Source organism: Hordeum vulgare, chromosome 2H (assembly GCF_904849725.1).
Source record: "Hordeum vulgare subsp. vulgare chromosome 2H, MorexV3_pseudomolecules_assembly, whole genome shotgun sequence".
In the NCBI taxonomy this organism is placed as follows: Eukaryota; Viridiplantae; Streptophyta; class Magnoliopsida; order Poales; family Poaceae; genus Hordeum; species Hordeum vulgare.
This window is the reverse complement of record NC_058519.1, coordinates 619,210,786-619,235,829: the sequence shown is the minus strand read 5'-3', so window position 1 is coordinate 619,235,829 and position 25,044 is coordinate 619,210,786. Positions and strand designations below refer to the sequence as shown.

General features: G+C 44.2%; 3 protein-coding genes across 3 annotated transcripts; 1 reads left to right on the top strand and 2 right to left on the bottom strand.

The window, feature by feature from the left end:
• The first annotated feature begins 5,260 nt into the window (after positions 1–5,260).
• On the top strand, positions 5,261–5,893 carry LOC123427905 (histone H4). Its single transcript, XM_045112044.1, has one exon. The coding sequence runs from the start codon at positions 5,335–5,337 to the stop codon at positions 5,644–5,646; it is 312 nt and encodes a 103-aa protein (XP_044967979.1). The 5' UTR covers positions 5,261–5,334; the 3' UTR covers positions 5,647–5,893.
• A 9,373-nt stretch (positions 5,894–15,266) lies between these two features.
• LOC123427904 lies at positions 15,267–20,351 on the bottom strand. Its single transcript, XM_045112043.1, has 6 exons — positions 20,155–20,351; positions 19,200–19,938; positions 16,977–17,724; positions 16,742–16,898; positions 16,485–16,547; positions 15,267–15,616 (listed from the first exon to the last, which is right to left on the bottom strand). The coding sequence occupies exons 1-6, from the start codon at positions 20,209–20,211 to the stop codon at positions 15,464–15,466; spliced, it is 1,917 nt and encodes a 638-aa protein (XP_044967978.1). The 5' UTR covers positions 20,212–20,351; the 3' UTR covers positions 15,267–15,463.
• Positions 20,352–20,908: 557 nt separating this feature from the next.
• On the bottom strand, positions 20,909–24,520 carry LOC123427903 (probable CDP-diacylglycerol--inositol 3-phosphatidyltransferase 2). Its single transcript, XM_045112041.1, has 11 exons — positions 24,195–24,520; positions 23,853–23,983; positions 23,311–23,395; positions 23,165–23,214; positions 22,876–22,915; positions 22,737–22,781; positions 22,550–22,615; positions 22,171–22,285; positions 21,807–21,863; positions 21,619–21,717; positions 20,909–21,346 (listed from the first exon to the last, which is right to left on the bottom strand). Exons 2-11 carry the CDS (start codon positions 23,911–23,913, stop codon positions 21,293–21,295), a joined length of 672 nt encoding a protein of 223 aa, XP_044967976.1. The 5' UTR covers positions 23,914–23,983; positions 24,195–24,520; the 3' UTR covers positions 20,909–21,292.
• Between the last annotated feature and the right edge of the window lie 524 nt (positions 24,521–25,044).

The window sequence follows — 25,044 nt, the reverse complement described above, 5'->3', positions numbered from 1 at the left end:
CATGAGTGGTGTGTGGTCTGAGATGGGTCTTTGCATGGCATGGACTGAGACCAGCGGGTACTTCTGTGCCATTCCACGCTGGTCAGGACCCGATCTAACTTCTCATATGTTGGCACCGGCAGTGAGTTCGTCCATGTGAATTGTCTACCGGTGAGGTCAATCTTCCTCAAACCGAGACTCTCGATAACTATATTGAACATAAGTGACCATCTTCCTTCAAAGTTGTCATTATCTTTTCCTCTTGTCTTCTAATGATATTACAACAATTAATGAAGGCCAGACTTTCTCCCTCTCCTTGTTTTGCAAATGTCATTACATATATGTGCGATGTAAACTGTATAAAACATGCATCTAGATGTACATGCCTACTGATACAATGATTGGACTTCTACTTGAGAAGAAACATATTTTACAATAATATCAAACATCTCACATAATCATTTTAGTGTGAAGGTGGATTTGTTTTGTTTCTATCAATTCTTTTTATGCTCAAGAACCTCCTCCAAATGAAGGCTACTCGCCATGAGATGTTTGTACCTGACTGTTGCTAGCACGATACGTAGTGCTTCCTATGATGACATAATAAATTTAGAATACATATCCTTGAGCCGACCGCGTTGTGGTGTTCTTTCACCATTGCCAATGCTGTGCTGACTGTCTTTGCATCCATGCTCTTGCATGGTTTTGTTGTGCAGCTCACACCTCGAGTCTCTCTATGACTCTGTCCCATACCTATTGGACGCGACTAGCAAATATTGCGGTGCCGTCACGATGTAACCTTCGCCATTGTGCGACAGAAAACTTATGTAGAGTTTGTGTTCGTCCGTCTAAGGATAATAACAATATCAGCAAATTAGTGTGTCTTTGTCCACGCGAATGGGGACATGGTGCGGATTTTTTTTACAAAAATGACTCAAATCTATCACAAATGTTCACCAAATCACAAATAACCGTAAACATAATAAAAAATTGTATTGAAGACTTTGGACCATCAAGCGACCATTGTCATCGACGATACCAATGCCTTCATATCGGATCCGGCCTGGCCATGTCAATGACAATCGACATATCTTGTGCATATGCCATTAGGGACCAACACTCTCAAGTCGTAATCGTCACCGTTGAACCCTTAAATCAGTCCAAAGAACCTGACACCAAGTCTCATCATCGAATACGCACGACAAAAAATCCTAACATCACTTCTTCGATGAGTCAACAAGAATTTATGTCGAAGCTCCATCTAATCCGTTTTGAAGGATGAATTTAAGAAGGATTGAAGCTCAAAATTGACTACACGATGAGGCGTAGCCATCTGTGCGAGCGTCGTCTCCGGAAGGACTAAAACCTAACCTATCTAGTACTGGGAGATGAGGCACAAGGATTCCCCTCCTTGCCACCGTTTGCTGAAAATGCATGCAGAGAGGAGGCGAATCCATGTGTTTGAAGGCGGCGACTGGAAGAAGGAACATCTTGTCTCGGTCTGGGAGGAAAACTACGTGTCGAGTTGCCCTCTCCCCAACCCTCCCGTCCCCGCCTCGCGCCGACTCCTCAGGCGGCAGCCGGGGTGGCTCCCCCGCCTCCCTTCCTCGCCCCCTCCGTCCTCTCTACCGTGCGGCCACCAGAGGGTGCCCCCGGATCTGGACGGGTGGTTTCAGCGGCGACGGGTCTTCCTTTCCCTCGCTTGCAGCGCCCTACCTAGGACAGGGTTCGGCGAAGGGTACTGCTCGGCGGGCGGAGGTCCGGCGCCCTGGCAGCACAGGCCGACGGCAGGCATCGTGGTAATGCTGCCCTTGGCAGCGGCCGGGGGGCGGGGGGGGGGGGGGGAGGGGGGGCTGGTGGCGCTCGGTGGTCGGTGGCCCGACCCTGGCCCTGAGGGCCCTATCTAGGTCCTAACGGGCCAATACTTATGTGGCTTCGCTACCTCCAGCGCGGTGAAGTGGTGGATCGGCTCGGACGGGGAGCAGCGACATCGATGGCAATGCCCTCTGCAGCACGACTACGGCAGCTTCACGGGTGTTTCAGTGCCTGGCCGGGTGTGTGGGCCCATGGGCTTGGTATGCTCGTGCTGTCGTGTCCGGTCGGATCCCGTCGATGACGGGGGATGTTGGGCCCTCCCGCATGTTGACGGTGCTGCTGCTCTGAGTCCCGACTCCTATTCTTCGTTGTGCAGGCCCTACTGCACAGTGTCGTGATGAGACAGCGGTGGAAGCTTCAAGACTGTGTTCGCGCAAGGAGGTGGTCGGTTTGGTGGCGAGTTCCGAAACTCCCCTGTCCGACACCGACGCGGTGGTGCGTGAGAGTGTTGTCTGACCTTCGTGGAGGGCATTGGGGGCTACATTTCCTCTTCCTCGTTGCGTACCAAGGGATACCCTCGGCAACATCGACGTCATCGTTGCGTCCTTTCTTGGAGGTGTTGATTGGCACCGGCGCCTCGGGGTCATGGAGTTTGCTGTGAGATCCGTAGGCGCAGTGATTGCGAGGCTTCTTTGTTTTTGTCGATCTGTCGTTGTCGGCATTTGTTTATTTTGTATTTTTTTCCTTTCATTTTTTTGGACATGACTGTGGTGCTTCTGCCCAACACATATCGTTGGTTGTTTCGGTTGAATGCATTGTAATATAAAACAGAGGAAAATCTTTTTTCGTGACTCGAAGAAGGAAGAATTTGCCTAAATCACCTTGTAAGAGAGGAAATGATTCCATACCGACGATAACGGACATGCATCTATCAAGTTGTCTGCAATTTCCAATGCCATAAAACCTATAAAACCCTCGATAAAAAATCATTACTTTCAATTCCTTAGATGATGAACGAACACACGAACTTCGTGGCAAAAAAAGGCAAATGGCTCGCTTGGAACCGGCAAAACCCAATCATTTTTGAGCTGCCTCCCGCCTCACTAGACGACAAAATTTGAGACGACGTCAGCGATCCGCGCCATCTGTCCTTGGGTCGAGATCTTGACCGTCCATTTTCGTCCGGATCTAGCAGCAAGCCGCACCCTCCTCCCTCGTTAAATTCCCTTTTTGTTCTCATTCCCGAGCAGCAGCCGCCACCACCGCTTCTCCTCCGCTATCAAGACTAAAAAGCAAAGATAAAAGATAACGTGCAACTCCCCTATCTTGAAGACTGGAGTCCCCGGCAATGTCGCCAGATTTTTTTCTTGATGACGAGTTGATGGATATACTTTTCGCCCCACGTTGGTTACCCCAAGTGGAAGGTAGAGATGTAGTTAGCAGTAGATTTCCCTTACACGGGGACTATAAGGTTCATCAAACCAGGAGAACTCCGAGGATCAACAAGTAGGTGTCCGCTGCTTTGACGCTAGCAGAAGACGTGGACCTGCACACACAACAAATAACTTTGCTCCCAATGAGTACAAAGAGGTTGCCAATCTCTCCGGCCTTGTAGTTTGCAAATGATCAAAACACAAGCGGGAATAGTGATAGTGATTGCAACGGAAAAGTAAATGAAAGCAGTAAATGATGGAGGTGTAAGCAATGGTGGTGATATGGACTTGAGTCACATGATATTCACTAGTGATGTCTGTCTCCCAAAACACGATAAACAACTATGCATGGGTAAACAAATTACAGCTGGGCAATTGACATAATTATAAACGCACCGCAATGCTAATTATGCTACTTGAAAGTTAGAGGCTCAATAGTAATGGACAGTACGCCAAGACAAGTAGACCGTTTATTCATCAACATCTATTTACTAATCATCCACCTTGAGATATCTATCCAAAACATCTTGCTGGTATTAAGTTGCGAGCCCCACCCAAAGTGTAAACTCAAGGCAACGGACAACTTCATGAACGAACTTTGTGTAAGGTAAACAATCCTTACATAGATCGCCCTATCCAGGCCCAGATCTGGGCCGTGAGGGCCCCATCAGGGTCCTTGCGGGCCAGCGTCGGCGTGGCTTCGCTAGCTACGGTCCGGTGAAGTCGTGGAGCGTCTTGGACGGGGAGCAACGGCATCGATGGCAATGCCCTCTACAACGCAATCGCGGGAGCTTCACGGGTGTTCCAGGCCCTAGCTGGGCGTGTGGGCCCGTGGCTTGGTATGCTCCTGCTGTCACGTCGGTCGGATCCCGTCGGTGATGGGGGAGGTTAGGCCCTCCCGAGTGCTGACGGTGCTGCTGCTCCAAGTCCCGGCTCCTATTCTTCGTTGTGCAGATCTTACTACATAGTGTCGTGGTGAGACAGCGGTGGAAGCTTCAAGACTGTGTTGGCGCAATGAGGTGGTCGGTTTGGTGGCGAGCTCCGAAACTCCCGAGGTGAAGGTTGGGATCAGGAAAAATCCAGGTCGGTCTGGCCGATACCGACGCGGTAGCGCCTGAGTGCGCCGTCGGACCTTCGTGGAGGGCGTCGGGGGCTACCCTTCCTCTCTCCTCGACGCGTACCTGGGGACACCCTTGGGAACATCGTCGTCATCGTCGCGTCCCTTCTTGGAGGTGTTAATTGGTACCGGCGCTTCGAAGTCTTGGAGTTTGGTGGAAGATCTCTGGTGGACGCAGTGGCTGCGAGGCTTCTTCATTTTTGTCGATTTGTCGTTGTCGGCATTTGTTCTTTTTTATATTTTTCTTTCATTTTTTTAGGCATGAATGTGCTGCTTCTGTCCAGCACCTATTATTGATTGTTTCGGTTGGTTGCTTTGTAAAATACAAAACGGAGGAAAATCTTTTTTCGTGAGTGAAAGAAGGAAGACTTTGTTCAAATCATCTTGCAAGAGAGTAAATGATTTCGTACCGACAATAACGGAAATGCATCTATCGAGTTGTCGGCAATTTCCAATGCCATGAAACCTATAAAACCCTTGGTAAAAAAAAGTCATTACTTTCAGACCCTGATTGGCATACCGTTTTGTGCACAATACATCTGTAAAATAAATACAGATCTCTATCCATCGGTTTAATTTCCAGTCCAAAAACATCTATGCTCAGTAAAATACACCTGTAAATTTTATACCTACACCAAGCGCACCCTCAGTGTATCAGATGATGAACGAACACACGAACTTCGTGGAAAAAAAAAAGGCAAATGGCTCGCTTGGAACCGGCAAAACCCAATACGGAGTAGTAGTTTTTTAGCTGCCTCCCGCCTCACTGGACGACGAAATTTGAGACCAGGTCAGCGATCCGCGTCATCTCACCTCGGATCGAGATCTCGACCGTCCATTTTCGTCCGGATCCAGCGGCAGGCCGCACCCTCCTCCCTCGTTAAATCCCCCTTCGGTTCTCACTCCCGAGCAGCAGCAGCCGCCACCACCGCTCCTCCTCCGCTCCCATCCAAGATCCATTCAACTCCATCTGCTCGGGGCTCCACCATCATGTCCGGCCGCGGCAAGGGCGGGAAGGGTCTGGGCAAGGGCGGCGCCAAGCGCCACCGGAAGGTGCTGCGGGACAACATCCAGGGCATCACGAAGCCGGCGATCCGGCGGCTGGCGCGGCGGGGCGGCGTGAAGCGCATCTCGGGGCTCATCTACGAGGAGACCCGCGGCGTGCTCAAGATCTTCCTCGAGAACGTCATCCGCGACGCCGTCACCTACACCGAGCACGCCCGCCGCAAGACCGTCACCGCCATGGATGTCGTCTACGCGCTCAAGCGACAGGGCCGCACCCTCTACGGCTTCGGCGGCTGATCTGCTGCTGCTGCTCCGTCCAGTCTCCGCCGGCTGCTGTCCCATCAGCCGGAGTGCGCGTGTTGTTCCGTCGGTCTGTGTAGTAGTGGAGTATGAATGCAATGAAATCAGTCTTGGATGCATCTCTCGATATGTTTCTGTGAGCTTGTTAAATTCTTCCCAGCAAGAAAGGTTAGGGAATGATGTAGCTGAGGTAAACGTCGGATATTCATGAAACAATCACAGGAAACTGCTACAGGTGTTATGATATCTGGGCTTACAGAAACATCTTCTCTGATTTTGTTTCTGTCACACGATGCATTTCTTCAGGAACGAACCTACGCGCCTCATTGTTTGCAGCTTGAGAAATTCACTGGCGTGGATTATTATTATTTTCTTCTGAAAGGGGTCCAAATTTTCTGTCTCAACCACGCAGTGTGCAGAGGTCAAAATTCTAATGCGGGAGTTGCGTTTCTATTTGGTTATATGCAGAAACGTTCTCTGAATTTAAGCGTGTGTTTTATCAGTCATACTGAATACTGATCTGCGTTTCCAGCAGCATGGTGGCCATTCTTGACTTTTTCGCCTCTATCAATCTCCTTCCTCTTGCCAACCATGGCTTCTTTTTCAGTAGAACTAGTGTAATCTAGCCGATGGAGTATTCATAGTGTTTCATTATTTTTGCAGCAAATCGAACGGCCCCCATTTTCTAGTTTAGTGTTCTCTAGCCAATTCCTGCCATGCAATTCAGTTTTCTGGAACAAAATGGGGCTTTGTTTTCTTACTGTCACAAGCTAGCCTGTAATGGTGCACCCGAAAATAAAATCTTGAATCTTCAACCGGTCAGACAAGCACATGCTACTCATATTTTGTTGAAATACACACTTCCTTATGAGACTGCGTGTGTTGATATAAAAAGAAAACCGAACGCTGTTTTGATACAATGATGCCGGCCAGTTAAAATGTAATCTCAAACTGTTGGAGGAAGGTAGATTTGAACACTCCCCTCACATGGGGCTCTTCCAAACCTAAATCCCGCCCAGAAGTGCACTACAAGTTTCTAGTTGTGTCCGATGGGCCTTGAACTCAAGAATCTTTATGATACATGTGCGGTCTTTTACACATGCCATTTCATTTCTGTGCTAGTTTTGTTATATTGGTAGTTGTCTTCTCTTTCATTTTTATGAGGAATGAATTGTCACAAGCTCGCAATGTGAAGGCGCTCGTGTTTGGAGTAGTTGTGTGTGTGTGAGTGGGTGTGACATTGATAACAAATAAACGGTTCCAGCAACCGCACCTTGCAAAACCAACCATTTATATACCACTAGTGATCGAGTGCATCCACTATATACATCACGAGTCATTTCAACATCCTTTTCTATTACACTAGCCGTCGGTAGAAAAGAATGCAAGGGAAAACAATTCATTACGACCACCGATCAGGTGTGCTGCCTGAGTTCTCAAGTCACTGAGGCTCGACATCCTCGTCATCAATTGTTAGAAAAAGCAATGCAAAACAACACAAAAATTGGATCAGGTTATAGCTTAAGAGTAGGACACACGGGAAAGGAACGGTCAATATGAAATGGAAACACGAGACTTCGTAGTGCAATGGCTTGAGAAGGTACTATGCCGCCTTCGACCAGTTTACGTGCCCGAGGGCCTTAGCAACACGGCTTGACCTACCGGAAGCGCACATTACCTTTGACGTTGTTTCCTCATCCACATTTTTCATCAACGCGAGTGCAAGTTTTTTCTCCGTGTCTTCTCATAACGGAAGACTCGACGCAATGATTCAATAGATATGATGGACATAGAAGCATTCACGTTGGCAAGATGATGGCCGAGGGCATGGAGACAGGGGTAAGTGATGAGTTGCACCTGCTTGGGCAACCATTGAACTCTAAAATAAATGCAAGGTTTTTATTTTGGCCTTTAGAGCCCATTTATCTCTTAGTGACCTTTTTTATAGGATCCTCATGCAAATGATAGTATCTCATCATTTGCCCCTTTTGTCTGTGGGATTGCTGTGTTGAGAAGCATGTCTCTAACTTAGTGCTAGTATGCATTGCCCTCTACAGGGCTGGCCCTGGCATTCCAGAGGCCCTTGTGCGAACTGAAAAGATGGGCCCTTACACTATATAATAGGGAGAAAAAAACTTTGGACTGAGAAGTGTACATTTCAATAGCAAAAATATGGTCTTAATACACCACGGTCCAAAGATATATCAGATGATTATAGAATTAGGATACATGCTTTAACAACCCATAAGTCATGTCTTAACTCTTATATATATATATATATATATATATATATATATATATATATATATATATATATATATATATATACATACATACATACATTGTTCTCAATTCTTGATACAATACGAAAGAAGCTACAACTCCATCTCTAGCAGTCCATCTGCAAACGTGCATCAACAAATATCAGAGCCACCTGAAAAATACACAAAGAAGAAGTGAATGGCATACTCAAGAGAAATGACACCTTCTAGCATTTTTGGATGCAAAATCACTGATAATTGTGTCCAGATCAATGTTATCCAACATATCTTTCTCAATACATCACATGGCCAAGCCATTCAATCTCTCTTGTGACATGGTTGATCTCAAATGTTCTTTAGTAATTTCAGTTTTGAAAAACTTCTTTCAGCAGATGCTATAGTAACAGGAACAGTTAAGAGGGTTCGATAAGCAATGTACACATTTTGATAGCAATCTGCAGCTCTAACAAAATCAAAAATATCATCTGCTGACATGAATCTATTTGACAAAGTCATTTGAAGCACTTTTAATTCAGAACAGAAATCATCTAAATTAACATCTGACGAGCTACCATGAGAATATGTATTTGCAAATTTAGTGCAACATTTTTTAAGTTCATTATCATCCAAAGACTTCAATTTCTTGGAGTTGAATAAGAAACCAAATATACTTTCAAACGACTTCAAATCCTCAAATCTGTTGGTTAGTGAAGCAATCGCAACATTTATCATGACTAGAAAATATTTAACTCTAAACGACTCCTCCTCGGTTGCTTGTGCTTCTGCATTTTTATCATTTCCTTCGTCATCATTATTTTCATCAAACTGCCTTTTTCTCGTAACACGACGTTTTGTCGAAAATCTGGGTTTGATATCCATGGCAGATGCAATAGATTTTGCAATATTCAAACTAGATGTAAAACCATCATTTATGTAATTCTAAAAAAATGAGATCGCACCTTCGATTTGCTTAAGGTTAATGTCAATGCAAACAAACTTAGACAACAACTTCTTACTTATAGCGTTTATGGTAAATAAGACATCATGCCAAATGACCATACCAAGTAAAAATTCAAAATTCTTAAGTGCGGTAACCAAAGAATGTGCATCACTCTTAGTTTTTGGATCATCAGTAGAAGTTCTTTCCAATTCCAACAATGCTAACAATATCTGAGGAGCTTGATATCGGATAGCTTGGACACTTTTTATCCGACTCTCCCAACGAGTATCACACAAAGGTTTCAACTTTAGATCTTTAACTTTATTAACTAATACCTCCCACCTTTTAGTAGAACCCGAAAACAGTGTATAAATTTGTTGCACAACTCCAAAGAAAGTAAAAGCTTTGCTACATGATTTTGCCATGTCACAAAGTGTAAGATTGAGGCTATGACACGAACATGGCATGTACAATGCTCTAGGATTTATTTCAAGCAAACATGTTTTAACACCTTGATGTTTTCCTTTCATGTTAGAACCATTATTCGCATCCTTAGAGTACACCAACCATTTCCTATCACTAACCTCCCCATTACTTAGATTTCTTGAGTAGTACACATTTGAAAAATGCCTGCCATTTTCATCTGGATGATACAAAAGATTTAAATCCCCTGTAGGCCCTTTCTCTATTAGAATGTCTCTCGATTTGTTGTGAAGAATTTCCCAAGTTCTAGGGTCAAAAATATCTAAACTAGAAGTTTTTTGGTCGTCCTCTTTAGGATTTTCAGTATTAGATACATTCTCATGGCTACCCAAATTTGTAGAATCCTCAATGATAACATTTTCCTCAAACTAAGTTTTCATGAGATTGTTGTTCTCCAACACTACCAATAGTTAATACCTCTGGATTCTCGGCAGTGGTTTTTTTTAAACGAATTTATGAATAGCACCCTTTTGAGTTCCAATGAATTCATCACTAATTTTCTTCTTTTTTCGTTTCGCACAACCAGATAAATGCTTTTTCTGCAACATGGTTACAGAAAAAAAAGGAAAGAGAACACTTAAATCTGAATGTTTCCAGGGTCCCTGACTGAATGATTGACTGCTTGTCTTCTTGAATCACGTGCTTTGTCTCTTGGAGTAAAGAGTAGAAATCCCATGCTGCTCCACAGTCAGGCATGCTGCTCTAGAATACCACGGCTGGCTGCCTGGTTCTGGAAGGCTGGAATTAAGCAAGTTAAGCATCTTGGGGAGTCGAATTTACGAATAACACCCTTTTGAGTTCCAATGAATTTATAACTAGTTTTCTTCTTTTTTCGTTTCGCACAACCAGATAAATGCTTTTTCTGCAACATAGTTACAGAAAAAAAAGGACAGAGAACACCTAAATCTAAATGTTTGCAGGGTCCCTGACTGAATGCTTGACTGCTTGTCTTCTTGAATCACGTGCTTTGTCTCTTGGAGTAAAGAGTAGAAATCCCATGCTGCTCCACAGTCAGGCCTGCTGCTCTAGAATGCCACGGCTGGCTGCCTGGTTCTGGAAGGCTGGAATTAAGCAGGTTAAGCATCTTGGGGAGTCGAATTTATGAATAGCACCCTTTTGAGTTCCAATGAATTCATCACTAGTTTTCTTCTTTTTCGTTTCGCACAACCAGATAAATGCTTTTTCTGCAACATGGTTACAGAAGAAAAAAAAAGTACAAAGAACACCTAAATCTGAATGTTTGCAGGGTCCCTGACTGAATGCTTGACTGCTTGTCTTCTTGAATCACGTGCTTTGTCTCTTGGAGTAAAGAGTAGAAATCCCATGCTGCTCCACAGTCAGGCCTGCTGCTCTAGAATGCCACGGATGGCTGCCTGGTTCTGGAAGGCTGGAATTAAGCAGGTTAAGCATCTTGGGGAGTCGAATTTATGAATAGCACCCTTTTGAGTTCCAATGAATTCATCACTAGTTTTCTTCTTTTTTCGTTTCGCACAACCAGATAAATGCTTTTTCTGCAACATGGTTAGAGAAGAAAAAAAAAGGACAGAGAACACCTAAATCTGAATGTTTGCAGGGTCCCTGACTGAATGCTTGACTGCTTGTCTTCTTGAATCACGTGCTTTGTCTCTTGGAGTAAAGAGTAGAAATCCCATGCTGCTCCACAATGAGGCATGCTGCTCTAGAATGCCACGGCTGGCTGCCTGGTTCTGGAAGGCTGGAATTAAGCAGGTTAAGCATCTTGGGGAGTCGAATTTATGAATAGCACCCTTTTGAGTTCCAATGAATTCATCACTAGTTTTCTTCTTTTTTCGTTTCGCACAACCAGATAAATGCTTTTTCTGCAACATGGTTAGAGAAGAAAAAAAAAGGACAGAGAACACCTAAATCTGAATGTTTGCAGGGTCCCTAACTGAATGCTTGACTGCTTGTCTTCTTGAATCACGTGCTTTGTCTCTTGGAGTAAAGAGTAGAAATCCCATGCTGCTCCACAGTGAGGCCTGCTGCTCTAGAATGCCACGGCTGGCTGCCTGGTTTTGGAAGGCTGGAATTAAGCAGGTTAAGCATCTTGGGGAGTTAGGGTCGTTGCCTCTTAGGAAATCGGGTCAATCAATGGGATTTGGGGAAGATGAAGAAGAGAAAACGGGAGGGAGACGATGAGTTGGCGGCTGGCGGCGGCGTATTTCTGGGAGTTGGAGAGAGCGAAGGAAACGATGGGATTGACTTTGTTCGTGCGTTCTTCTCCTTCTTAATGGGCTGGGCTGTTCTCTTATATAATATATACTGTCTATTAGTATACATGTATAGGGTATGGGCCCTTGCTCGGGTTGGGCCCTAGTCCGTGGCACTTGCTGCCATGGCCTAGGGCCGGCCCTGGCCCTCTAAAACATTTGTTGTTGTATGCGTCGTCGCTCATACATATCATTTTCTATGTTGTCCCATGTTCTTAATGCATCTGGCTTAAATTAGGGGGACCGGAAGTCCAATTTTGTCCATTATGATTTCACAGTGCAAACAAAAATGCTATCTCTGTCTGCATATTTTGTGTGCCTCTTTGGAGGCACTGTGACAAAATTTCACGTTTTCTGCCATCTATTTAGATGCTTGTATAGTTCTCCTGATTAAAAGGAAGGCAAGATTCCATGGAGATTAGTCCGGACTAGTAGTGTATTAGGACTTGAGTTTTCACTTGGGATCGTGGTTTTAATTTTCTTATTAATTTGGCACATAGTGATAAATTATCTTTCGGTTTATAAAACAAAATATTAGTTAGATCTCAATCAAATTCAAATGGAAATTTCGGTCCTTTGAATGGAAGGGAAATTGGAATCACCGAATTCCGGTCATCGGGATGTTTTTTTGCACGGCTTGGATTATGCTTCTTTCTTGTCGTCTAACATTTTCTAAGGTGGTGATCACTTCAAGAGAACCGGCATGTATTGTGGGCCGACCATCACAGTTGTGACGTAAATTTGTAGCTTCCTTGGTATCGTCTTGGGGGGAAGTTCCCAAGTAGTTGTATGAAGGCATGGATCGGTTATTTCACGAGCGGGCATCTCAGGCTATCAAAACAGGGGTGATTACAACAAAAGGATTAATTTTTATTTTATGCAATGGAAAGTATGGTGTGACAGATTACATTTGTTTAACATTCTAGCGGTGATTGTGAAGAAATGGCAGATGTTTCTCTTAACAAGTCCAGTGACGGCTTGAGTGTTTATCCGTGTGGATGACCCTCTTTAGAGGAGATACTCTTTTTTTCAGGGTGTAGGGGATTCTTGTTTTTTCTTTCTAAAAATTGATATTGGCCAAGAGACAATCAAATAGGTTTTCTCTTTAGTGGGCATTTCCATACAGAACTTGTTATAATTACTTTATCCGTTTCTAAATATAAGTCTTTTAAGTAATTTTATTAGGGATCCACATACCGAGCAAAATGATTGAATTTACATTCTAAAATATGTCTACATAAATTTGTATGTAATTCACTAGTAAAACCTCTAAAAGACTTATATTTTGAAACAAAGGGAGTAATTACTTCCTTCGTTTCTAAATATAAGTAATTTTTAAAGATCTTAAAATATAAACTACGTACAGATATATACACATATTTTAAATTGTAGATTTACTTATTTTGTTTTGTAGTAGTTTTTTATTGAATCTCTAAAACGACTTATATTTATAAATGAAGGGAATATAATAAAACAAGCAGGGGATGGTGCATTACTCAAATGTTTCTGAGAATGCAATAAAATATTCCACACTAGAACAAAAACGGTTCCTCGAGTCATCTCCAGTTCATGATAGCTCCATAATATCACGGACCACTTTTCACCGTCAAAGCAGACCTTGATATCACTAGCCGCAAGTTTTAAAACATCTACTATATCTATATGTACAATGTCGTGATGATTCATAAAGCCGAAAATCACAAAATGCCAAAAGTCTTGGACACAGAGTTGAGAAGCATACAATTAAATTGAAGTTAGTTTCACCTTTTACCCTCTATTTATACATATGTTACATGGTTTATTCTGTTTATTTAATCTTCTGATGAGGATGGTAACTGAGAGCAACTCCAACGGAACGATCATTTTCGTCCTATGCAGTTCGTTTGGATCCGCGCGAATAAAAAGTTGACCCAACGTGCCGACCCAAACGGGCGCGCGTCCACTTTTTGTTCGCCTGCCGATTCATTCCTGACCCAATTTTGAGCCTGATTTGGGTTGGTGCGGACATAAAGCGGACGCGGACGACGCACGCTTTATCCATCCCTGACCCACCAGTCGATGGCACATTGGTCGTTTTCCACCCATATCGACAACGTCGACAGCTAGCCCTCGCCTCGCTCCTAGCTCTGTCACCGGCGCCGCCCAGTTCCGTTTCCTCCTCCCGTACCTCCCAAGCGCCTACCCACGCCGCCGGCCGCATCACCGATTTGCCCAAGAGCAAGAGAGTGCTAGGAAGGATGTCGAGCGTGTCTTTGGTGTTCTGCAATTTTGATGGGGCATAGTTCGGTGTCCTGATAGAATTTGGAGCACCAAAAAGTTGTGGAAAGTGATGACTGCTTGTGTGATCATGCACAATATGATCGTAGAGGATGAGCGCCCAGAACATCTTCACGATCAAGGGTTTGAGTTTCAGGGTCATATTGTGGTGCCGTAGCATGACGGAGAAGCGGCATCGTTTGCACAGTTCACCCAATTTCATCATGAAATGCGTGATTTCAAAACTCATATGCAGTTGCAAAATGATTTGGTTGAGCACATGTGGGATCATGTTGGCAATCAATAGGTGTATCTTGTAGACAATTTATTTTTTATTGGGCTTGTAAAACTTTGCTATATATTACTTTCGGTTGTGAAACTATGTTATATCATTTGCTTTTAAAAATATGCAAAATATTTGTATTTGTTGAAAACCGGCGGCTAGCCAGCCACGTTGACAAATATGGATCGACGCGTTGGATGCGCTGCCGACTCAAATCATAAACCAGACACACACACAACCGACGAACGACCCAAACGGACGAAAAACGAACAAAATCACCATCGTTTGGATCGGGCGATTGGAGTTACTCTGCGATGCCAACTTTGGAAGTGTAAATCAGCTAGACATGTCCTCTTACCCACCTTGTCCCCCATCATTTCATCATTTTCCATGCTTAGTACTTCCTCCGTTTCTAAATATTTATCTTTTAAAAAAATTATTATGAACTACATACGAATGTATATATACATAATATAAAGTGTAAGTTTATTCATTTTACTTTGTATGTAGTCCGTAGTTAAATCTTAAAAAAAAAAATGAAAACGGATGGAGTATAAAGGAATGCAGTTCTACCGTGCATTTACTACAAAACATGCATTAAGACTCCCCGTTGTGTCCTACTACGACCAAAGGTGCCCATCTTCAAATCAACTTAACAAAGGGTTTAGGTCGAAGGTTGTAGTGTATTCGTGTTGACCCTGTTTTATGTTACAGTATTTACCTGTTCATTTTAATCTTCAAATTAAATTAACTTAACAAAGGACCACCACATTTTACCCTCTATTTGTACATATGTTACAGTGTTCATTTTAATCTTCCGATGTGGCTAGTAACTCGGATGGCAACTATGGAAGTGTAAATCGGCTGGACATGTCCTCCTACCAACCTTGTCTCCCATTATTTCATCACTTTTCCATGCCGAGTTCATTTGCATTGCACTACTCAAATTTACTCCATTTGTGTACTTCCAAAGCGTATTTAACACTAGTGCAGCGTCAAAAACACTCTTTTGTTATGGGATAAAGGAAGTACAATATAAAGGAATGCAGTTCTACAGTGCATTTACCGCAAAACACGCATTAAGGCTCAACATGTCATATCCATCGCCTCCACAACGACCAAAAAGCCCATCCTTCCTCCCCTCAACAACAATTTACACAGTTGACTAGTTCAATAATTACCTTAATAAAGAAGAAGGTTTCAACCGAAGGTTGTAGCGTGTTCATATTGACAGAGTAAAACATGCAACCGTAGCCTAATCTTTTGTATCCCTGAGAGATGAAACGCACAGGGTGAAGCAACTAATTACAGTGAAATCTTCTCTACTGTGAAAACTGGGCCACCAACGGACCTCTTCTTTATCTCATCGCTTCCTTTTGGCTCCTGAGCTTCGCTTCGCTGTGGAACTGGAACTGGCTTTGTTTACTGTAGAAGAACCACGTTTGGCTCTAGCAGAACCTGCCTTCTTGACTGTACTTTTCTTCTTCTTGAAGTTGCGGAATCCCTTGCCGCTTTCCTGCAGGGAACATGTAGTTAGATAGCAGTACCACGATGCAGTGAAGGTAATAAAGTTATTTCCACTGGCCCATTAGCATCATGCTAATAATATAAAAAGAACACCAACTTTATCACTTCCGAAAAAGATGGAACGATTGAGCAACGTTTTTCTACCGACAAAGGATGCACCTGACCATTGCCAAGTTCATTAAACATTTCCATGGATCCCAAATAACACACACCATCGGTTTGTCTGACTCTCCAACAGGCTAAATTAGGAGAACAATCTCGTTCATATCCACTTTTTCAAAGAAAACAAGCTTTGCGAAGTAAAGTTTATCCAATGCTCATAACTGTCCAAATATCCTTGCCTCGAAAGGGGAACCAAATTAATTCTCCCCGTTCAGGAAGGGAACAGAGAAAATCTCAGGTAGTCTGGCTGCCAACATGTTTAGGTGTTAAATAATTGATGCCTAATCTCATGTGGAGATCATATCTACAGTAGGCATCCAACTGGTAATCTCCTCCCTACTTTTCTTACTCGAACAAGATTACGTGTAGTGAATCTGGATAGCTTCAACTGAAAGTACTAAAATTTTCAAAGGGATTTCAGCTTAGGCTTTAGAGCACAGGAATCAAACAAATCATCCCACCCACACTGGGGTGCAGCTCAACTGATTTATCTTCTCCTAATTTACCAGGCTGAGGCTATAGAATAAACAATCCCTACAGTAAATGTGTATTTATAATGCAAATAAGTTCATTCCCTAGGGCTATTCCGAGATCAGGCAGAATGGTGGATAGATGGTTTTCATATATGTGCACTGAATAAACCACGAGAAAGTAGATGCATCTTCGTTGTTTTTTAAAATGGAGAAGCATTTTACCTTTTTGTATTGTTTATAGGCATCACGTCCAGTTAACTCCTGTCCATTTTTGGAGACATAAACCTGCAGCAAAAAATATAATGAAGCAAATGATGAATGCATACCACTGAAACAGAAGTGGCTAGAAGGCCTTCATTTTATTTTTGGCGCATAAGGCCTTCATTTTATCAAAAAAAAAAACATGAAGCACGCAGGCTAGCAAACCAACTAGCCCTTACAGAAAATTAACTGGAACTCTGAAAATTAAACGTTCTTACCTTCCTGCCATCCTCTCCAGTGAACCAATGGCCAGAGCCAGACTGACTTCCCCCAGCATGTACCCTTCTTTTGCCAAAATCTGTTGGGACAGAGGTCCTACTGTTGGGAGTCACCCACCGATCATTAGCACCACCACTCTGGCCAAACTGGCTCCTACTAAAAGGAAGCAAAATAACAGCAATTAGCAAATGACACTACCAAGAAAACTAAAGCTTGGATTATGATGCGTCTTACCTGTAGTTCAGATTTTCTTCTACACCGTACTCATTTCGCTCGGAAGTGCCAGCCCCAATGGGAACAAAGTGCTTTAATCTTTCACGAACCAGGTTCTGCACCATCTGATCATGGTGAAAGAAATAATGCATGGCAGGTGGATGGTTGTCCGTCAGATTCTCTTCGAGTACAATTCCGGTCAAAGTGCTTTCATGCTGGAAATGTTCCCCGAATTCACTAACAGAGCTGTATGGTCCTGAAACCTTGGAGCCAGAAATACTGTTGGTTTTTGTCTGCTGGGATGGCCTTGAGTCTTGGACAGATTTGAAATACTCGCTGCAGAAGTCATCAAGAGCAGGTGTCGCCCAATTGTCCTTCATCATATCTTTACTCTTCTGCACAACAGTGCTCCCTTCAGATTTACTGTTTTGCTGCAATATAGGCTTCTTCTGCATATACATGTGAATGGATTCCTGTCTCTTCTTGATAGGTATCACAGGCTTCTTTGGTTTACTTTGTTTCTTGTTATCATCTGAATCAGTGTCCGAATCAACAAAATAAATTTTCCTCAGTGGGCTTATTGTCATCTTAGGAAATAGCTTCTTCGTGCAGCTTTCTTCTAGAGGTTCTGAAGCAACAGAGTTTGAGATTGGTGTAGATTTTGTTGTCTTTGCTTTGCTTGTTGATTGAGTCATCAGTACACTGTGGTTCAGAAGAGAAAATTTTGAATTGCTAGAGCTCCTGCAACTACCAACTGATGGTGTCATGCCTGCAAGTAAATAAGAGAAGATGGCTTAATCATTTAAGTGCTAAAGGTTCTCAAAGAAAAAGAAAAAACATAGCAAAGACTTTATCGCAGATGTTGTCAATGGATGAATTAAAAACAAGGAGCTAAAGGAAAAGGACCATGCCTACATAAAATTTGCTTCAGCACACTGATACTTACCTCCCTTTACTGACACGACAAAAATACATATCTGCTCAGTGCACTATGGAACAACTTCATTTTCTGGAACGCGGCACCTCGATTTAAAATCTCTTCCTACATATCTGCTCAGTGCACTATGGAACAACTTCATTTTCGGGAACGCGGCACCTCAATTTAAAATCTCTTCCTAACCTAACAGGTGAGAGAAAACATTTTTTTCCTGTTCATTTCAGGATTTGCTCATGGGTGGCTGATGTTGTTGTTTCATTTCTGTGCATGCTATAAGCTAAAAGAAACACATTTTTAACAAAAAAAATTGGGAACATTTCAGCATGAATATTTCAATATTTTGCAGCCACGTTTCAGGAAAAAAAGTTGACAGAGTTTCAGCAACATGTGAGCACCAAACGAAAACACTGCATATAATTAAGGTTCAATGTACCCAGATGATTCAGTTTGAGCTACATGGCATAGAAAGTAGTTCAAGGTTCATCCACTTAATAACAGAATGCTCATACTATCACCAGAGAAATGAAGCAGGCCGATTCAGTCAAAGTGTGGTCTAAGCCAGGATAGGCAAGAAACTTTTCTGTTTACATAATTTCTCTAGAAAACGATTTTTTACTAGAGGCAATTTGCTCTAGCAAATTAAGTGTATTAAAACCGTGTTTTCCAGCATGCATAAGCAAATGGTGAGAAATAACTATGTGGTGGAGCAAACTTGGCATGTCTATTGGGCTAGCAGTTGCTTGTTGGTGCACTTTGCTGCCATGGATCAAAATTGCAATTGGAAGGATTTCAATCGTCCATCAAGCAGACATGATATATGAAACTGCTTCTTTCTTATTATGCTGAAAAAGTCTGGTCTAGGAGGAAAACAGAAGATGATATTGTGAAATCAAACTGTGTGCAAGGCAGATTAGGTAAACTTCAGCTGATTTTGTCACCATACAGATCCAGAATGAATCAATTTTCCATAATTCAACTAAGAATAACCAGAAATGATTCCATGATTTCTGAAGGCATGCTTAGATATCTAGATGCTACACTACCTGGGTATCTGTACAAAAATGAACTAAGTTGCCACAAAATTGAACAATAAGGTCAGCGTTTCCATTGTCCATTAATTTTTTCACATACTAGATTACATAAGGAATTGACCACGCAAATTTGTATGGAAGATATCAAGCAATAGATTCATTGATTTATGCAGGCATGTGGAGATAATAAATCGGAATTGCATGATTAGTAACAAACACCTCTTAAGTAAGAGAATTAAGCTGAAATTCCACAAATAGAGACAGCGTTTCCCTCACCTCGTGGTGGCTCCTCGTCACTGAAACCTTCAATTTCGTCCTCGTAGCTCCCAATATCCCCAAGTGGTGCCGCCTTCCGGCTGAAATATGGAGATGCTTCGGTAGCCACGGGAGCTGCTGCTCTGGGAGGAGGGGGAGGAGGCGCCATAGATGGCGGCGCAGGACCTCTCCGCAACCTCTTCAGCACATTCGTCTCCGGTTGCGGAGGCAGGGGTTCCGGGTCCACGGTTCCTGCGGCAACGAAGTCATCGTCGTCGTCGTCGATTCCGAGTGAGAAGGAGGGCGCGTCGGGCGCCTCGTAACGCGGCACAGGACCCCTCCGCAACCTCCTCAGCCGGTTCGTCTCCGGCTGCGGAGGCAGGGGGGCCGGGTCTGGGGCTCCGCCGGCAACGAAGTCGTCGTCGTCGTCGTCGTCGATTCCGAGGGAGAACGAGGGAGCGTCGGGTGCCTCGTAGCGCGGCGCGTGCTCCTCCCGGCGGCCTCCAGCGGGGAGGTGGTGGGGCTCGCTGGCGCCCCCGTCGTCGTCGCCGTCGTCATCCAATCCGAGCGAGAACGAGGGCGCGTCGGGCGCCTCGTAACGCCGCGGCTGCTCCTCCCGGCGGCCTCCAGCGGGGACGTGGTGGGGCTCGCTGGCGCCCCCGTCGCCGTCGCCGTCGTCGTCCAATCCGAGCGAGAACGAGGGCGCGTCGGGCGCCTCGTAACGCCGCGGCTGCTCCTCCCGGCGGGCTCCAGCGGGGATCTGGGGCTCGCTGGCGCCCCCGTCGCCGTCGAAGCCGAGGCCGAGCGAGAACGAGGGGGCGTCAGGCGCCTCGTACCGCCGCGCGGGATCCTCGCAGCGGCCTCCGGCAGGGATCCGGGGCTCGTCGTCGTCGTAGCACCCGAAATCGAGGCCCAGAGAGAAGGAGGGCGCGTCGGGCGCCTCGTACCCCCGCTCCTCCTCGCGCGGGTCGGCGGCGGGGGCCGGGTCGTCGAAGTCGATGCCGAGGGAGAAGGAGGGGGCCGTGAAATCCATGGCGACGGCGCGGCGATGCTGGCTGGTTGGCTGGCTAGCTAGGGTTAGGAGAGATCGGGATTTGGGGAATGGAGGGAACGGAGGGGATTGTGGCCAGGTGATTCGGCGTCTCAGAGCAGGGGAGGATGGGCGGGGCCGTGGGAGGCCGCAGGATGGAGATCTGGCGGCGGGGAGATGGGTTAAGAGCGCCCCTCGGTGGCGGGAGAGCTTCGTTTCGTAAATCCAGTGGAGGGAACCGTGGAAATTCGAACGGATCTCCGTGTTGCTCTCGACTTATTTGGCGGAAATCGACCGAAATTCGTGTGAAATTTGTTGTTTGCTCGGCGTTTTCTACCTGCATGGGCATGTAAATTGTAAATGTGACGTGAATTTTTGTTCGTCTTTCATTCAACGTCGACCCGTTTGATACCGTCGTTGTGCCCTGTTCATATCCATTTGATGTTCCATCGCCTGGCCAGATGCCATTGCCGATGATCGGTTAGACAGGGCTTCGTTCCCCTCAAGGAGCAAACCATATGGTATTTCTTTTTCAGTTGCGGAGCAAACGATAATTGCTATAAATAAACGGAAACTAGGCATGCATGAAGTGGACTGTGGCATGCCTGAAACGCACGATTTCTAAAGAAAATTCCCAACCAAACTTCCATGCAGAGTGAGAAAAATAACTCCCAGACAACATACGCAAATGGAGCCAATCTGAAACCACAAAGAAAACAACCATGTAAATGTTGGCATGTACACCGGTACAACAGGAGGGAGGAACCCTTATCATTTCTAGCCAAGTACTAGTAACCAAATCACCACGCTGCTACGCAAACAAGATCGAATCATCATGTAGAAAAGACGTACACAATACAGAACTTGCCGATCCCTGTGTTTTTGTTAAGAAGCAGTTCTCCCTTTTCTAGTTTTCTTTCCACATGCTGCTTTTCCCCCAGAATGTCCAACCCCCGGACCGGAGACATGTTAAGATACATCAAGGAGCTACCATATGTGCCTTACAACCAAGCCCGTCTGACGGTATGTTTTTCTTGGATATGCCAACGCAAATGAAAACTAAACCATGGTGGTCCATTTTTGCTCACTTGCCTCTTTTCGAATCGAACGCCACACAAGCATCTGCAGCTGTTTTCATCTGCAACAGGGAAATGTACATGGATGTCAAAGGTCGCGGCAAATGATATCATTATTACTGTCAGAATCATGTGGAGTAACACATTGTTCTAGTCATATACATATGCCTAAAACTTGAACATTACAGACCACCACCACATGACTGTTATAGCCTAATTGCAAAGAAATAGCTGTTCTAAATCTAACAATCAGCAATGACATGGCTACAGCTCAATCTGGATACATCATGATGTGCAAATAACAGTTAGTAGCACTAAAGTTCTTGTTCAATACCTGGATGACATTGATCACTTGTTTGAGTGCCCACCCAATTAGAGTTGAAATAAACATGAAGACAACTAGGGGACTTTCCTTCAGAATACCTCTGCACGTCTGTAGCATACAGGAATGACAGATGCTAAGCAACATGGATGCTAATTGCTTGATTAGAGAAGACAGCCATAGAGATTATGCTATCTTACATTAAGCAAGCTTGTGGACTTCTCATCAGCATAGAGAAACAGGATAATGTACAGAACCTGTAAGTTGAAATTTTTGCATGTGAGAAGATGGAATAATTGGTGCTGGATGTGCAGATATGGCGTTCCGATGGATATATGATGTTTGCTATATCACTTCCATGGGCATAACTGCAGATGCACAATGGGCTTGTTCATTGGGTTGGCGTCACACAAATATGTCCTGTATCAAGCTGTTAAAACACACACCTATCCATGCTACACCCCATGTGCTCACCCAACCAAATAACATCCCAAAAAGCGCTCATGTTGTGTTCCTTGATTTGTGTTATCATTCAAGCTGTTTTAAGTGTGAACAGACATTTACCTCAGAAGCAACACAACAGAACGCCATGAACGGACGATATCCATAATATAACTTCAGAAGCCCATTGCCTGTGTGTTTCACATCCTTGTGGCTAGTTTTACCTGATAAGAAAGAACTAGTGCAGAAATTTATATCATAAGATGATTAGCGATGGATGTATAAATGAACTAGAGACAGATAAAAAAGTATAGCAAACGAAGCTCTTAAACAATGAGCAAAAAATCTATGCACCATAAGACCATCACACAATACTTGCACAGTTAGCATAGTTGGGTATTTATATCTTCCTTTTTGTGTCTTTACAGACATGATTAGGTGCCTACTAGAAGAACAAAAGAGAAATATGGCATGAGTTGTACAAATTGATAGAGAAACTAACCTGTACATTTGAAACCAGTGGCTCGTGATGTCCAACCCAAGTAACAGTATGAAAACCAAGCCAGGTCTGAAAAAAAAATTGCATACAGAGAACTTTGAAGAGACAATGTGGTACGTACGGAAATTAAGGCAGGTATCGAGATTCAATATACAAAGATTGAAGTGCTTTGAGCTGTAGTTTTGTTTACCTGTAAAACTGCGAGAGAAGCGCCAACAAACAAGCAGTGCTAACCCTGAAATAGATGAACATGAGAAATGAAACTAGTTCGTGCTGTAGAATAATTGCACCTGGTGTATGCATCATTAAATGATTTATTTAAAGAGTACCTATCTGTTACCATGTCCAACACAGCTCCAAATGTTGATGCTGATACATGCAATAGGATAAACTTGTCAGATAGTTTCAAAAACTTACCTATTATGTTATATAGAGAAATTAAATAATAACAAAAATCTCATTTAAACAGGACATATACAGATTTTAGTGTGATCATTATTTACATCAACTTCTGCAAAGTTCATTGAGATATAAATGCAAAGTTTCAGCATACAAAAAAGGCCAAAATCACTCTTATCTGTGGAAGGACAAACATGGCTTGAACATGTGACTTGTTACCTTGATTGAACCTCCTGGCAAACCAACCATCCAACCCATCACAGAAGAAGCTGGTATTTTCCAAAAGTGTTAGAATCATAGAGGTAAATTAATTGCATAATAAGATCATAAACACAATTGATCCTAGATAAATTTATGACGCTTGCCTGAAGAAGTATAGGATAGCAAAGAGTGTTCTGTTGGTATAGCACACAGCAAATGCAATGAAGTTTATGATAATCCTGAAATATCCTGCAGAATAACAGTAGTCATATGTTAAGATATACACTTTTAATCCACACACCAGCAACAATTTGTACGAGGAAAACATTGCCCTCTTCCGAATTTTCAGCGCCATGCTTGGATTTTACTATTATATGTCCATTGTTTCCTTTGGGTTGCTATTTTTTCTGTATTATGCTGCTTAGTGCAAAATGGTGAAGATGGTGCAGGAATATGATACGTCTGATGTATATATATGTATATAATACCTTAGATTAAAGAGGCAAAATCCAGGGGCAGCAAAGTGATAGTGTCTCAAGTTGCGAATGACATAATAGAATCATACAGCATGTTAAATGTGGACTTGTGGAGTTATATAATCAGCATATTAATGACAATTTTTTCTAGCATAGCATTTGCACACTGGCTATGTCAACAGCACCATGATAATACTGATATTTGAACAAGCAATCATCCGGAAGATTACCAATGATGTTAGGGATGTACAGGTACACCGACAGCGTCTTTTTAGCTGGAGGCTGCGCCATCGAAGGTCAGAGGTACCAACTTGTAGAAGACTGGCAGTTTCTTACTAAATGGGTATCCTTCCCGAGATTCCTGCAGAATCATTACATCATTCCACAGAATTGTCCAACAGTAGTCTCTCACATGCAATGTAATAAGACATCTCCCGGTAACAAAACGCTACCGCTACCGCTACAAACATCATCGTGGAACCCTCGTCTCGTCTCGACCGATCGATCCAGATCGGGGTGCGACCCTGACTCTCTGCTCGATTCGCTAGGAACACGGGACAGGAGGAACGTACCGCGTGGTTTCGAAGACGTCGTGGTCACCAGCGGCGCCCGACCGCGTCGTCGTCGCCGCCGCCGCTGGACCGCGGCCGCGCCGCAACCGGTGCCGTCGGTGGGGGATGGCCGCGCGGCGTGGGGCGGGACGGTGGACGGCGGGGCGGGGCGGGGACGGGCGGCAGTCCGTCGGGCGCCACGGGAGGAGCGGCGCGGCGGGAGGGGCGGGGGCGGGGGCGGGGAGCGGCGGTGGGAGGAGTGCACGGTGGAAGCGCCGAGGTGGGAGGCGAGGGCGAGGACTCAAGAGGGGACGCGGCTAAGGTCGTGTCGTGACAGGCGAGCGAGGCGGCCCGTTCTTTTTTTGTTTTTGACCCTCGCTTTATCTTCTCTTTTTCTAGGAGTATCAATCAAGGGAATAAATTCGCTTTGGTGAGATCTCAAATCTCAAGCATGCTGCTGTTATCCCAATCCCATGCCCCTTGTGCAAGTTGCAGCTCTCGGTCCGTCACATCGCTTCACTGCTCTGCTCTGCTCTGCTGTGCTGGGCCGCGGCTGGAACCAGAATAAAGTGGCCGCAAATGTTCTCCGGCGTGTGGAGCGCTCTTATCCCTTCTTTTCCTTTGATGTCTCGCTGGACTGTGGGGCCTGTACTTGTTGAACCTTATGTTTTCTTGTAGACTTTTACTCTCCCTCGGTTCCTAAATACTCCCTTCGTTCTCGTTCCTAAATATAAGACCTTTTAGAGATTTCATTATAGACTATATACGGAATAAAATGAGTGAATCTATACTTTAAATTATGTCTATATACATCCGTATGTAGTCCCTAATGGAATCTCTAAAAAGTCTTATATTTAGAAACGGAGGGAGT